This window comes from Ostrea edulis, chromosome 6, assembly GCF_947568905.1.
Source record: "Ostrea edulis chromosome 6, xbOstEdul1.1, whole genome shotgun sequence".
In the NCBI taxonomy this organism is placed as follows: domain Eukaryota; kingdom Metazoa; phylum Mollusca; class Bivalvia; order Ostreida; family Ostreidae; genus Ostrea; species Ostrea edulis.
In genome coordinates this window covers 1232870-1248991 of record NC_079169.1, presented here as the reverse complement: position 1 = coordinate 1248991, position 16122 = coordinate 1232870, and the positions used below count along the sequence as shown (strand labels likewise).

General features: G+C 41.2%; 2 protein-coding genes across 2 annotated transcripts; one reads left to right on the top strand and one right to left on the bottom strand.

Moving 5' to 3' along the window:
- Nucleotides 1-1810: 1810 nt before the first annotated feature.
- LOC130047016 (uncharacterized protein F54H12.2-like) lies at nt 1811-3214 on the top strand. Its single transcript, XM_056141132.1, has 2 exons — nt 1811-2845; nt 2975-3214. Exons 1-2 carry the CDS (start codon nt 1811-1813, stop codon nt 3212-3214), a joined length of 1275 nt encoding a protein of 424 aa, XP_055997107.1.
- Nucleotides 3215-5492: 2278 nt separating this feature from the next.
- LOC130047015 (uncharacterized) lies at nt 5493-6278 on the bottom strand. The gene has a single exon (XM_056141131.1). The coding sequence runs from the start codon at nt 6276-6278 to the stop codon at nt 5493-5495; it is 786 nt and encodes a 261-aa protein (XP_055997106.1).
- Nucleotides 6279-16122: the final 9844 nt, after the last annotated feature.

Below are 16122 nucleotides of genomic sequence, written 5' to 3'. Positions count from 1 at the left end.
TCGGATTGACCGAAATGATGTACTCGGCCAACTTACAAAACGTATCGGATAGCGAGGCTTATGTGGACGTTCTCATTCCAGATCCGTATACGAAACATGTCCAAGATCCCAACACTTATAAATGGGAAAGATTTAAGACAGAGAATATGGGCAAAGTCACGATGGCCAGGTGTGAGGTGGTGGTCCCCTGGGATCTGACGCCATGGTCCCATCTCTTTGTGGGAGGGGATAGTTTATTTCCCTTCGATATCATTCGCATTCACTTCCGACCCGGAGCTTATACACAACCTTTGGCGTTAATCAATGAAATCAACGCAGCCTTAAGGAGAACCCTGTGGAAAGTATGGACCGAGTTAGGGAATCCTAACGAAGAGGGGAACAACCAGATCTTAGTGTATCACCCCGAGTAAGATCGTGTCGAGTATCAGTTAAATGGGAGAACACTGAGAGCCACCCCCATGTGCATTCGTTTCCCTACGCCCTTAGCGTACAAGCTAGGTCTGGATAGTGACAAAATGATCCTGGGCGATGAAACCATGACGAAATGGATCAACGTGAATTACTTGGGGAACACGACCATGGATGTCTACGACAATCTGAAAGCCATGTATGTGTATTGTGACATTGTGGATCCTCAAGTGGTGGGCACCAACAAATTGAAATTATTGAGAGTCGTCCCCTGTACGGGTCAATACGACGATCGACAACAAGCCCGTTGGGAACCGATTCGAGCCGAATATTTGAAACTGAGTAAGAAATATTTCGATACCATTGAGGTACACATCATGAATTCTTTAGGGCGTCCTATGGGGGTTTTTAAATGGGCGGTCCTTAGTCAAACTTCATTTCCGCAAAGTGTATTGAAAGATGAAGTACCATCGAGGAGTCAGACGCCAGAAAGGACACGGAATCTGGTTTCTCATTCCATGGATTGCCAATGCCATTGTGGGTCAAGCGGGCCAAGGAAAGAAGAGAAAGAGACGGCGTAAAAAGTATAAAAAGCGGGTGTAACCCCTAACGAAGTTCATTTACATCAAGATGCACTACCATAAAGGTTTAATACGGCAGCAGGGTCACGGGCTTGGAGCCCTGCTAGGAATAGATAGCAAAGTGGCGGGTCCCCTGATCAGCGGATTATTAGGTGGAGGCCCCGCACAACAGCAACAACAACAACAGCGTCCTGTCTATCAAGAGAGATATTATGATTACGACCGCCCTTATCGCTCTTATCAGAGGAGACGACGTAGAATCCATCCAACAGAAGAATATGATCCAGAATCTGAAAAGCAGAAGGGAAAAGGATTTTTCACCGATTTACTCAAATCGGGGGCTAAAAGTGCCTTAAAGGCTGCTGCTAAAACAGGGATGGATGTGTTAGATAATAAACGATCACTCAAAGACGCTCTCAAGACACACGGTGCCCAAGCCCTGAAAGAGACAGCAGGATATGCTCGTAGGCGAAGGTCTCGAAAAGCCCCATCCAAACGAGGAAGAAAAGCGCGCACAGGAATACTCAGGAAGCCTGGAACCACGACCCTCAAAAGAAAACAGGCGGGAAAACAGGTGGGAATACAGGAAGGAAAAGGATTTGTTAAAAGAAAACAACGTATCTTAGCTCGGGGAGGGCCTCATAAGAGACCTAGGAAGCAACCTAGGAAGCGATCTAGGAAGGGAGGTAGGAAGCTAGTGAAAAGGGGTAAGCCAAAACGCTCTCTGGATATTTTCGACTGAGAACCCTATAAAAAGGGGGTGAGAAGGAGACCAGAACACATTTGATGCCAGTTCACGCTGAGTAACACATCGTTCCAATATGATGCACAGAGAATCTTGCGCTTGTGGCACCAGCAGTTTAGAACTGTTTAAAGTGCCCCCGACCAACGTCACTTTAGAAGATTCGAAATGGATGGAATATTACCCCATTTCCAGTACCCTCAACTCGGATACGGCTCCGATTGAATTTGAAATCAAAGGACAAGGAGATGAATATCTGGATTTATCCCAAACTTATCTCCAGATGGTATGTAAATTCACGAAAGCCAATGGAACGAATCTCGCAGGAGGCAATTCGACCTCCACCCCCGTGAATAACATTCTTCATTCCTTGTTCAGTGAAATCGATGTCAGTCTCAATGGAAAAGTCATTATCCCGGGAACGGATACTTATCCCTACAAAGCGTATCTGGAGAAATTGTTGTCTTATGCACCCAAGACTCTGGAAACCCAGATGAGAGCCTGTAGCTTGTGGGAAAAAGATACGGCAGGACATATGGATGAGGTCAAATTAGAAGCTCTGGCTCAAACTCCTGTGGAATTTGCAGTAGTGAATAACAAAGTCAACATCGCGGCCGTCATTCCGACTCCCGAGTATCCGGATGATTCCAAGAATGTAGGGTTGAGAAAACGTCACGAGAAGATTACAGACAGTAAGGAGATCGTGTTGATGGATCGATTACATCTGGATTTGTTTGAGCAAGAGAAATGTCTCCCTAATGGCTTGGATGTCCGTCTCAGATTCAATCGCGCTCGACCCCAGTTCTACATGATGACCGCTGCCGGGAGTAGTGGGAAAGTGGTCATTCAAAGTATGATCTTGTGGGTGAGGAAAGTCAAACCTGTGCCGAGTATCATTAATCTCATCAATCAGCAACTGAGTACTCAAACGGCGAAATATCCATTGAGACGAGTGGAAGTGAAAACCTTCACCATTCCTAGTGGCACCCAATCTAAAATCACCGATCATCTGTTTCAAGGACAGATGCCTAAACTGATCGTGTTGGGCTTTGTGGACAATGCGGCTTTTAATGGGGATAATACCAGAAACCCCTTTCATTTCCAAAATGAGAGAGTCAAGAAATTAGAAATCAGTATCAATGGAGAAATGATGGAAACCCGCCCTTTGGAACCTAATTTCACCGACGATCAGTACCTGAGATCGTATTTGAGTTTGTACAAAGGCTTGGGAAAATTAGGCCAGGACTGGGCTCCGGACATTACCCTGGAAGAGTATAAAAACGGTTACACCCTCTGGTGTGTGGATTTCACGAAAGATCAAGAAGCCCAGACGGATAAATTTCATCTCATACAGACGGGGAACTTGAGAGTGGAAGTGCAATTTGCCGCCAACGTGGCCAGGACCTTAAACTGTGTGGTGTATGCCGTGTTCGACAATCTGCTAGAAATCAACAAACAACGAGAAGTCAGTATCGATTACTAAGAGAGATGGATACTCAGCAATTGAGAGATGTTTTACAACGAGATTTAGGACCGGCGTTTGCAGGTGTGTATCCTCGAGATGTCATACCTGAGCTGTTACCTCATCACAAAGCCATCGTGGTGAATACAGACCCTCACGATCGCCCTGGAGCGCATTGGGTCTGTTTGTATTTGAGTAGCCCTACCGTCGAATATTTTGATTCTTACGGATTACCTCCCAGCCATAAAGACATCCAAGACTTTATTCAACGCCACGGAGAGACTTGGATTCATAACACCCATTGTTATCAAGATTTGAATACGGATGTCTGTGGACAATACTGTGTGTATTTTTTACATCAACGCCATCGCCATAGAAGCACCGTACAAGAATGGTTACTTCCCTGGAAAGGCACGGCCTTACAACGCGATCGTTTTGTGGCTGATTGGTTTAAAGAGACCTTCCGAAAACCGAGAACCCATCAAGGACAAACTTGTCAATGTCAAAGACTGAATGTATTGTAAACTATGTTATTGTATTGTTATTGTTCATAGTTGGAGTTTAATAAAACGTTGGAAAAAATCTTGTGGGTTTTGTTTTTTCTTGTCATTGTATTCAACCATGTCTTTTAAAAAAGAATGGGTAGCCCTGAAAAGGGCTGTTTTCTTTCTCTCTGTTCTTGGTCTTTTCTCTTCTTCTTCTCTCTTCTCCTTCTCTTCTTTTCTTCTCTGTCCCCCTCAGTGTGTGTTCTTCTTCTTCTTCTTTCTTCTCTTCTTTTTCTGCTCCTCCGGGGGTTGCTCGTGGTCAAACACAAAAACAGGCAACCACCCGTGTTTAAAAAACATTCTCCCCGGAGGCCGCTGCACCACTTCTAACTCTGCGTCCCAGTTTTCCTCTGGCGGGGGCAGATCCTGGCTCATGGGCGGTGGGGGAAGAGCCTCCCGTGAGGCCGGCGGGGCAATCTCTTCGTCCCAATCCTCCTCACATTTGTAAAAATAATCATTCACTGTAGGGTCTGGTCCTACTCTGCGACTCATGGTTCTGGTTCCTTTAAAAAATCGGAATGCCCGATTTTTGACGTTGCGCTCGTTTTAAAAAGGCGAGAGCGCGGACGTCCTTGAAAACATCCTCTACCTCAGTCAAAGATGGCTGACGTCATGTTGATGACTCATCAAAAAACACTATATACATAGGTCACTTGTTACCATTTTTTCTCAATCATGTCGTTTGAACGGTACGTGCAAGATGAGAAAGATGTACTAGTGTGTGGGTATTGCCGAGGACCTTGGAGAACTTGTGGCTGTTTTCATTATAAAAAAGAAAACATCCTGGCCAAACATAAGTGGATAGAGTATATGGCAGAGCTGAATTATTGTCCCTTTGTCTATAAATGTTGTGGTCACACTAGAGAACCCTGGCTACCGTGTAAGTGTCCGCAGCATTGTACCATCACCCCTGAAGAAGAAATAGCGCATAAGGACTGTACCTGTGAGATCTGTCAGGAGTTTAGAGAGCGCTGGACTCAGAGAAAGTTTAAACCCCAGCTGTTTCAACATTGTCCTTACAGTCAAGAACCCTGGTCAACGTGTACCTGTGAGACCTGTCAACCAGCATGTCGGTGACGGATCTACGAGGAGATGTATTATCTCTACCTTGGGTGGATGCTATTGTACAACAATGTAACTGTTTAACGGTGAAACCTCATGGATTAAGTCAACGTATTGCCGACCGATTTCCTTGGGCTAATCTGTATGCGACCCGACAACCTTTAGGATGGAGAAATTTAGCTATAGCAGCGGATCGAGGAATACCGGGTACTGTGTGTATTATGCCTCATTCTACTCATCCTGATGTGATCTGTTTGTTAGCGCAATGGGATTACGGGAGAGGCACTCAACGCTTACCCCTGTATGCCGATACCCCCGAACAACGTGAACTTTGGTTTCAACAATGTTTACAGGAATTAGGCACTTTGTCTTACCAGACTTTAGCGTTTCCTTATCGTATTGGATGTGGATTAGCCGGAGGCAATTGGACTCATTATAGACAATGGATTTGTGACTTTGCTTATCAGTATCATAAACATGTGTACATTGTCAAGAAAATGTAACTTTATTATAGCTTTATTCTAACTATTACTTGTAAAAAACTTTATTCTGCCTACTATGTGACTTGTGTTAATAAAACTTTTTTTTTTTTTTTAAAAACTTGTGTGTTTCTTGATTTTTTGCCATAAAAAGTGTCTTTTCAAAAAAGTTGGTGGCCCTGAAAAGGGCCGTTTGGTCCTAAGGACCGACTTTCAATCCCTGGTTCCGGTAAACCGGCATAACGGGCACCGTCCCCGGGTGTGTCGCCGCTCCTGTAACTCTTCCACGCACGAGCAGCAAGCTGGGCGCTGCCCACATTCCCTACACGTGATACCGGAGTGTACCCTGTCTTGCCAGCAGACAGGGCACTTAAACCAGATAGGAACCGCCCTATCTGCCCAGCCAGGGACAGTCATAGGGTGGTTCCTCGGGGGATGAGTTGCCACCGGTGCGTGGGTTGGTCTCGGTGGCGGAGTCCTCCCTGCAAACCGGATGGTAGGTGGTGGGGGTCTTGCAGGGGCTGCTGGTCTCGGTGGTGATGACGTGTCTGCGACCAACAGCGTCGGACTCTGGGCTGGGCTGGGAGGTGGTGCGGGGGACGGTGACCTCGGAGAGTACTCCACCGGTGACGCTGGTGAGTCGCTCATCGGCACCGGGCTGTATTCCACTGGTGCCGATGGGATCGCTGGTGGTGGTGTTGTAGGCGTCGCCGGGGAGTAAGGTGGTGGTGGTGAGGGTGGCTGTGGGGCCCGTCGGCGCGGTCTCGTAGCCGTGGAGATTCGAGCGGTGCGGCGGTGTCCCCTCCCTTCATACTCTGCCCGCACCCGGTAGATGATCTCACGGACCCCACTCTGGTCGAAAGGGGAGAAGGTGCTCAGGTCGTTCTCAGAACGCACGACCCAATTCTCCCCTACCCGTTCCTCAGCCACCACTAAGAGTCGGTACCGAAACCCAGGCAGGGTCTGAAAGTTGTAGAGCGGGTCTCTTCTTGCAGCCATTCTTCTTTCTTCTTTCTTCTATCTTCTATAAATTAAAAATCCTTCAAAGCTGTGCTGGATCACCAGTGAAGCGAACTGGCGAGTGCGCCGGTATATATCAGGAAAGCGCGGACCTCCTCGAAAACATCCCTCGCTTCGGAGACGAAGCCAAGATGGTGACCGTCAAAATGGCGGATTTGTGCTTTCGAGTAGAGAGTTTTTTCTCATTGTCTTTTTCTAGACATTCGATATCTGTGTATGGTAGATTTAATCTGATAGATTCTGGGGCGGCGGATGCGTTAAACTTACTTTTATTTTGCTACGTCGCATAGTTTTCAAAGAAACAGAGGTTAAAGAGGTCGAGTCGAGGTTCAATGTTTCTTCACCACCTCTTTAAAAATGTATTTCTCGACCATGTACATCCCTAAAAACATTTCATAAGGTCTATTCGATAGAAAACACCTTATTTGATTCGATTTTCACTCTACCTTTAGGATTTTCTGGATTCCTCAACAAATAAACCCTTCTCTGAGAGACTCAACCAAACACAGCTTTCGTGTAAACAATTTTATTCATGTCACATATTTCAAATACATAACTCCCACACACAACACCAATTCACATGTCTTTTTAAAATAGGGTCCAACATTTTTTCCATTTCTCGAATCCTGCGTTGAAATCGATAGCGATCAGCGGCTACAGTCATCCAGATACTTGTCCGGTCTTCTTCGGGTAACAGATACACTTCATTATGATCCAGATTAAAAGTTACACGTTTAACTTGACGTACATCTCTCGAAGACATCGTAGTCTGATTTTCTCGATTTCTCCTCTGTCTGTGGGTCGAATTCGTTTCAATTCCTGGCCCATTAAATGAATCAGTACTAAGGCTTGCGGGGTGATCCGGTTCTCGATCAAATACTGACAGAGACATGGATAGTCCTTTAAGCTGATGGGAAATAATTCTTCTCGCAGATAGTGTAACACAAATTCAAACTGCCAAGAATGAATGTCTGTGAGATAATCCAATACATAAACTATCGCTTTCTCTGTGATGTGGTCACTGCTGGCCATCCTCCGGGAATAAATGAAATGAATTAAGTTCTTCACACTTTATGTATACTTCTCGAAGCCAGTCCTTGGTGATACTTTCAATCTCGGCGGTTTTTTCAGGCATGCGTTTCTTGAATTCCTCCCCCACAACATAAATTAACATCAATCCCGCATCGTTATAGAGATTGATGTACTCCCGGTTCCGTAGATCTGTATATTCCTCCAGAGTCAATGGAAACACCCCCGCTATCAGAAAATTTTTAGCGAATTGAAACACCGTATCGTCTTGCATTTTCTCGACCCATTCTAATGCATGGTTATGCGCTTTTTCTGCGATGTTGTCACTTTCAGCCATGGTTTGTAAATGAAAAAAAAATTCCAAAACGTTCTTGTTTTATAACAGGGCAGCCATTCCTTTCATACGAATCAGTTCCACGAATCCTTTTTGTAGACAATCGCGTAAGATCCGATCAATGTCACTCATCTGGTCTGGAAGATTCTGTTTCAATTCCTCAGCATACAAATAAATCATGAGTAAACGTCCCGTATTGGTATTCTCCGCTAATGAATCAGCAATCCGTTGAAAACTATGTACATTTCTGACCTCCGGTGACATCTGTTGTACAAATTGACGAGCATTTTGAATGAGAGGATCATGTAAGGCCACGTTCATACATTGTAGTACATAGCTATATCCATTTATTCTCGTAGTAGCACTGCCGCCCATAGTAAATAACGAACGTTCAGAAAACACCTGTATTTATAGGTAAAGGTTATGCATCACGTGATCAAACACCTGCACCACGTGATCAAGCACCTGTACGTCAGCTGGTTTTTCTACAGTCATTCTTGTCTGACCTTCAGTCATGGATACACGGAGAGTTTTAAGAGCGAGACGCCGCCGCCAGGGAATACAACAAGTGGAGAATTTAACCATAGTAGATTATGTAGACGAGATGGAGATCTGGGACAATTTAGTACAGAGATGTTGCCATCGATTACGCTGGGGCCGATCTAAAAATTGGTGTTTTGACTATGTATTGCGGTCACATGAAACAGTGGAGGATATTTGCCTGCGTTTAAGTGACATGTACCTGAAAAATTCCCCCCTCATACAGTACATGATTTACCAGTTTTACACGTTATTGAACGGCACTCAAAAAGTATCGGGATTTATTCGACTGGAGAAACCACGTCACCGGAGAAGTGTATGGGTATTGTTTTGGGATGCACACTGGATGTGGGAAACCGTCGAAGAGATACGTTTCCCCGGGAGAAGAGCTCGACAATTAGTACAACACATTATATCCGAAGATCATGACTTACACGTGTATATAGAAGAACCTGCGTATGAAGCCGGCCATTTTTAAAAATAAAAACTTCATGCACAGCCCTTTTTAGGGCTACTTTAAACACCAATATAAGTTCCATTCCACTAAAGTCAATGTGTACCAATGTGCACTAGCACGCGCTGGTCGCGAGAAACCGGCTTTTCAAGTTCAATTAGGGCACTAGCACGCGCTGGTCGCGCGATGTTCTAGCTAAAACCGGTTTTTCCAGAAAAAGATGGTGCAACCACGTGCTCCCCACGTGCCCCCCACGAGATAGAATAGTCTAGACATTTTGCTGGCTATAAAAGCGGAGCCCCAGTGTCAGTCCTCATTCGATCTTCAATCACCTTCCAGAAGACATGGCTCAGAAACAACTAGAATTTGTGGACAAAGCTCAGAAGAAAATAGATCAGCTGGTACAGAAGGAGATGGGACCACAGAAAGACTACATTGAACTGAAGAAAGCTAAGAGTGACGATCAGAAGACTGAACTGGGGAAGACCTCGAACTTCTTGCTCACGTCTCCAGACTACGTTGCTCAAAGAAGAAGAGAAGAGAAGAAGATGGCCCAGACCTCGAACCAGACCACGAGCTTCAATCTCACGCCTTCAGACTACGTTGCTCAACAAGTGAAGATGGCCCAGACCTCGGATTACCTCCCTAACCAGAATCCGACAGACCCGGGATTAGGCTTCTATTTTCCCGATTCACAGGACGCTACGGGACTGGAGATGGGCTTATACGATAAACCCCCCTTCGGTGGAGAAGATTCCCCCATGAGCAGGGCCGATTTCGCCATCATTACCACGACACTAGACGGGATCGTTAACCGTATTAATGTGCTGAGTAATGAGATTGGAAATCATACCACAGTCCTACTGAAGAAGCTGGAAGAGCTGACTTCTAAAAAACCTAGGAAGGAATACACTCCAGATTACACTGCTAACCCGTGCTACACGTGTGGAGAAACAGGTCATTGGTCGCCGAATTGCCCACAGAAAACAGATTATCCGCAGACCAGTAAGAAATCGTGGTCAGCAGATTCTCAACAGACCAGCAAGAAAACCAAACAAAAGGATCCTTGCTACAAATGCGGAAAAATAGGACACTGGATTAGTGAGTGTCCAGAAGAACAACTGGAGATAGATGCGATGATTGGACCCGTACCTGGCTCAAAATCCCCTGTGAAGAGAGAATACAAACCGTTAGAGATGTGGAATCCTCCCGCACCTACTGAAGAACCGCCAAAAAAGAAGAAGAAGAAACTCAGCAGAAAGTAATGGACTGTGGTTGAACTGTTATGCTTATTGAACTGTTTTTATGCTTATTGAACTGTTTTGCATTGTTCTATGCTTGTACCATTGTTCTTTAATAAACATGTCAACTTAAAACCTTGTGTTATTCTTTAGATTTAATACACAGGAATACACAGGATTTCACTGGATTTTATACCGATTTTCAGAAAAATAGCAGGAACTCATTCCTGGAACTCAAAACGAAAGTACCACATCATAGAGCTAAAATTAGACCAGCGGCAATAGCCCAGTCTATTAATCCAACACCCGCCCTACATTCCCTGCTGGGGTCCGCAAGTTGACCCCGTCCTAGATATTGAACCACTCCGTTGACCCCAACACCGCTTGACCAATCAAAAACGCCCTTGCTTGACCTCATTTGCATAAAAAGTGCACTCAGTTGAACTCCCTATCGGGAGGGTTTATACTACTGATGAACAATCGCCTTATCCAAGTTAATTTAAGAGATTTGATAAAGATGTCTAAATTGATCATTCTACATCCACCTCTACCCAAGTCCAACTGCATTGTTTTCCTTGCTATTTTATAATTTTTTAAATGAATTTAAAAAAAAAAAAGATTTTTCTGATTCTTTTATCCATAATGTGTTGGGTCTAGGGAGAGATAAGAAGAGATGGGTAATCTTGAAGCTTTTTATAATTGTAATTTTACCAATTGGAGTAATATTTCTTTTTGACCATTGAATAATTTCTTTATGGATATCTGCCAATTTCTCATCAAAATTCAGCTGCTCTACATCTTGTAAATCTGCTGTATATTTCATACCTAATATATTACAAGGCTCTGTGGTCCATTGTATTCCAGAGTTGTTATTCAAAGTGTCAGTAGAATAATGGCCTTGGTCTTAGAAATGTTTGGCTTTAAACCAGAGAATTTTGAAAACTGAAAAAGATCAAGAGCAGATTTCTGCCTTTTTCAGACCCATCGAGAAAGAGAACAGTATCATCAGGATATTGCAAAAGAAATTTTTTTTCTTTACCTATTTTCATGCCCCTGATATTATTGTTTTGACGAAGCATATGTCCCATAATTTCAACACACAGCCTCTTCCAATTTCAAAAAATTCTGAAAATATACCATTTTGTATAACACAAAGTTTGGCCTTATTATAGAGCACTGAAATCCATTTGACAATGTCAGGCCCAAAGTTAAAAAACTGTAATGTATTGAATAAAAATGTCCATGATGCAGAGTCAAAAGCCTTCCAACATCTTACAAATCAAAACATTCTTTGTTCCATCAACTAGACCTCTGGACTTGCACTCAAAACTTATTTCTGATAGATACAATCTAGCAGTTGATGATGTGAAACCTTTAAGATATAAATATGCTATAAACTGCACATGTTCTGGGGGTGGAGGCCAAAAATTTGAAAACTAAATTTTTGAAATGAAGTTATTCCAGTATCATATGCTAGCTTTGTATTCTTTGATAGTGAGGCATCCAATAGTCTTTCTACTTGCAACTGTAAATCATCTGAAGAAAATTTGTTGGAATCAATTCTGGACTTTCTCTTGCCCCTGGAGCCAATTGAGTGTGAGATATAGAATCGGCAATACTATTAATCCTACTAAGTATGTGTTTAGCTTTAAAAGTACAATTACACTCTATAAGCATCAATACCAATTGCCTAACTAGCTTCATTACTCTTTTGGACTTCGAAGTTTGTTTATTGACTATACTGACTAAAGCGAGGAGTCTATTCTTTTTGGCCCTAGTCGCAAACTAAAAAATGAAGGTCAGTTTGAGGTTAAATGTCACGGCCATGTTATTAAATCTAGTGAGTTCGTCAAATATCTGGGAATAACAATTGATAAATTTTTAAAATGTCATCTCATAGTGGATGAGATTGTGTCCAAGGTCAACTCCAGACTTAAGTTTCTTTATAGAAATGGAAAGTGGTTGAATAAAAGGTCAAGGTTAACATTATCTTCTGCACTTATTCAGTGCTACTCTGACTATTGCTCTTCTGTATGGTCTAAATCCTTGAAGAAAGAGCTACAAGTTCTTCAAAACAAAACAATAAGATTCATCTTAAATCTGAATCCCAGAACTAGTATAGATTGTGATATTTTAGATTCAATAAACACACTATTTGTAGCAGATCGCATTAAACAATTAAGACTCAACCATGTCTTTAATATCAACCATGGTCTTGCACCAAATTATTTACATGAGAAATTTGACAAATGATAATGTTACTAGGGGAGCCTCCAATTTTAATTATCATGTTCCTAGGGTTAGGGCCTACAATAGTTCAAATCTTTATTATCATGACATTTTAAACTGGAATTCTCTTCTTTTGGAAATAAAAAATATAGCTAATAGAGCTAGTTTTAAATCTGCTGTCAAGTTGCATCTGGCAGAAGAAGCTCGTAGAAGGGAAGAAAGCATTTATATATATGGGTTGACAATATCTTCGTGGTCTTTGGTGATCAGGTCTTCCAACAGTCTGTTGGAATTGCCATGGGTACGAATTGCGCTCCTTTGTTAGCTGACCTGTTTTTATATTCCCATGAAGCAGAATTTATTTTAAAAAACCATTCTACATGAGAAGAAAAAAATCTCTTGCTGAGGCCTTCAATTCAACATTTAGACATATCGACGATGTATTATCCATTAACAATAATAATTTTCATTCATAGGTCCATTCAATATATTCCTGTGAACTCGAAATAAAAGACACCACAGAGTCGTTCACTTCTGCTCCTTACTTAGATATTTTATTGAAAGTAGATATTAACGGCAAACTGACAACTCAACTGTATGACAAACGGGATGATTTCAGCTTCTCCATCGTCAACTTCCCACATTTATGTAGCAATATTCCATTATCACCTGCATATGGTGTTTATATATCTCAACTGATTCGATATGCAAAAGCTTGTTCTGGGTATAGTCAGTTTTTAAATCGAGGTAAGCTACTGACAAACAAGTTGATGGTACAGGGATTTCAACAGTCTCGATTGAAGTCAGCATTTCGCAAATTCTATGGTCGTTATAACGATCTAGTTCGTCAATACAACCTCGCATTGGGTCAAATGCTGTCTGACGTGTTTCATACTGATTGTTAAGCCGTTCTTGGCACACTGATTTGACTGCGGATAACTCCGTTTACCTGATCAGGATATGGGGCTCACGGCGGGTGTGACCGGTCAACAGGGGATGCTTACTCCTCCTAGGCACCTGATCCCACCTCTGGTGTGTCCAGGGGTCCGTGTTTGCCCAACTATCTATTTTGTATTGCTTGTAGGAGTTATGAGATTGATCACTGTTCGTTATCTTCACCTTGCATATAATGTTTTTTATGGTGTATAATGATACATTTTTAAAAATATTTTGTATCAATATAAAATCAAACAATGTACATAGTTTTACTTAATTTGGGCTAGGAAAATCATCCAATGTTCAATCTTATTTTTGTTTATGCTGTCTTAGTCATACATAATCCATAGTTAACTTATAACATCTTAGGACCCCATTGGAAATAAACAAGATTTTAAACTTGCTTTCATGGGTTATCCTAGGCAAAGATTTATTTGAAGTATATAATTTACATTGTCTGTGATAAGACCTGGTACTGTGATAAGCATGTATTTTTGATAATGATGTTTTTGGTGGCTATAGCTGTGATAATATCTGTTGTGCTAATATGTACATACGATAGCAGTGTGCCAAAAATTCATTTGTGACCCATAATTGACATTATGAATGTATTTTACAATGTACAGTATATGATTAAGATTTGTAATTCATCTGATGCTTTGCCTGAATAAACTTAATAATAAACTTTAAACTGTAAAATTTACACTTTAATCTGTAAATTTTACACTTTAATCTGTAAATTTTACACTTTAATCTGTAAATTTTACAGTTTAATCTGTAAATTTTACACATTAATCTGTAAAATTCACACTTTAATCTGTAAATTTTACACATTAATCTGTAAATTTTGCAAATTAATCCGTAAATTTTACACTTTAATCTGTAAAAGTTACACTTTAATCTGTAAATTTTACACATTAATCTGTAACATTTACACTTTAATCTGTAAAATTTATACGATAATCAGACCGTGTTTTACATCATGGCCATTGCTTGTGTACTGTTAGATAATGGACCAGGATAATTTAATTGGAGAGTATTTTAAACAGGGCATACATGTTATATAAGGGAAAAAAGGTTCCTTATTTTAATAGTTTTGGAACAGCTATTGATCATATCTCACACAAACAAGTGATAGGCAAATAACCTGTCAGACGAAGGTCATTCCTCGGGGTCATTTTGTAAAGGTTAAGGTCACGCAGCACATACTTATATATATATTAAAACCCTTCATTCTAACAGCTGTTGATCATTGTGCAAGTCATGCGTCATATGAAGTATTTCATTGGTGAGATGCAATTCGGGGAGCATCCATTAGTTTTACTGATATTCCTGGGTTTTTTTTAATGGATACCTTACTTTCCTCGCCATATCAACAGTTTTATAGTATATTGCCCTCAACCACAAGAATTAATATTAGAAATCGCTTTTGTACTAATCTGAACAAGTTAGATGAGTCAAGAGAGAGAGAGAGAGAGATAGAGAGAGAGAGAAAGAGAGACACCACACTGGATATTTTTCTCCGAACGGGGCAACCAAATGATGTTATATAGAAAAACTTAAATTTTACAAATTAAACTGTAAAATGTACAGATTAAAGTGTGAATTTTACAGATTAATGTGTAAAATATACAGATTAAACTGTAAAATTTACAGATTAATGTGCAAAATTTACAGATTAAAGTGTAAAATTTACAGATAAATGTGCAAAATTTACAGATTAATGTGTAAAATTTACAGATTAAAGTATAAATTTTACAGATTAAAGTGTAAATTTTACAGATTAAAGTGTAAAATATAAAAAAATAAAAAGTAAAAACGTGGCACTAATACGCTTCCGTACCCAGCAGTGGAAAATGCAATGCATTATATCTCAGACCTAAAATCGCACTTAAGGGGAATGTATGGTACGACGACGTCCCAGTCGGCCAAAATGTGTAAAGAGGCAGGCTTTTTTAAAATTTATTTATTTATTATTATTATTATTATTTTTTTTTTTTTTTTTTTTTTTTTTTTTACAAATCTCTCTCTTCGGGCTACTGTCGCTATATGCTGCAGGTGTTGACGAGCAACTTATAGCGGGCGAAAAAATGGTCACAGGTCACCTGCGATTCGCAACTGCAAACGAGGAACTCCGAGGAACAATTACAGAGTGTAAGTGGTTTGATTCAGAAACCGTCCAGTGTCCCCTCCGGAAGAAAGTGAAGCTCAATGAAAGTGTTTCCTTTGGATCGGGAAAAGAAATTAAAACGACTTTAATGTGCATGTGTTTAAATGAATGATGTGTGACATGGATTTATAACTGTGGTGCCTAAACGATTTCAGATGTCAGACTCTCAACCGAAAGGTCTTGAGTTCGAGTCCTGGCCGCGGCAGGGCCGATGTTGTGTCCTTGGGAAAGACACTTTACATGAATTTCCTCACTCCACCCAAGTGTAAAAGGGGTACTCGGCTACAGACAGTGAAAGATATTATTAGAATGTTAGTGCTCTAGCGCCTTAACAGCAGCTTGCACTGTATGCTTCCCAGGAAGCTGAGAATGTTCCCGATGGATATAAGGTCTGCCGGGGTAATAATGTTTTGTAAAGCACTTTGAGCACTATGGAAAAAGCGCTATATAAAATCAATCATTATTATTATAATTATTCATTATTATATTCGGTAAAATCGGACTATTCATGAAACACTCATTTCGTATAATTTACTGGAATATTTCATACCTTGAATATTGTATTTGATAAATAATAAATGTTTTCTCACTCAACGAAGAGTGGTCTTTGTTCCTGGTTTTTACTGTCAGTCCAGTATTTCTCATAATATTGGCCTGCTCTTAATAATACTGAACTATGTTCAGTACAGTATGAAAAATAAAGTCCTGTCAAGACAACGAACTGACGTCACAACAATGTTTTGAGAATAGTTCCCGGTTTTGGGTATCCAACACGGTGCCCTTGTACATGTATTACTGGACTTTTGCGAGAACGACTGACTTTCACAGTCATCGGCTGACCTGGGTATTGTATGGAGGCACGAAATCGTGAAATATATGTAATGTCGAAT

What these genes read in the sequence shown, in the direction of transcription:
- LOC130047015 (XM_056141131.1), bottom strand. Translation starts at nt 6,278, where the DNA reads ATGGCTGCAAGAAGAGACCCGCTCTACAACTTTCAGACCCTGCCTGGG.
- LOC130047016 (XM_056141132.1), top strand. Translation starts at nt 1,811, where the DNA reads ATGATGCACAGAGAATCTTGCGCTTGTGGCACCAGCAGTTTAGAACTG. An exon ending in TTCATTTCCAAAATGAGAGA is followed by an intron (nt 2,846 to 2,974) that starts GTCAAGAAATTA and finishes AAATTAGGCCAG; the next exon opens with GACTGGGCTCCGGACATTAC.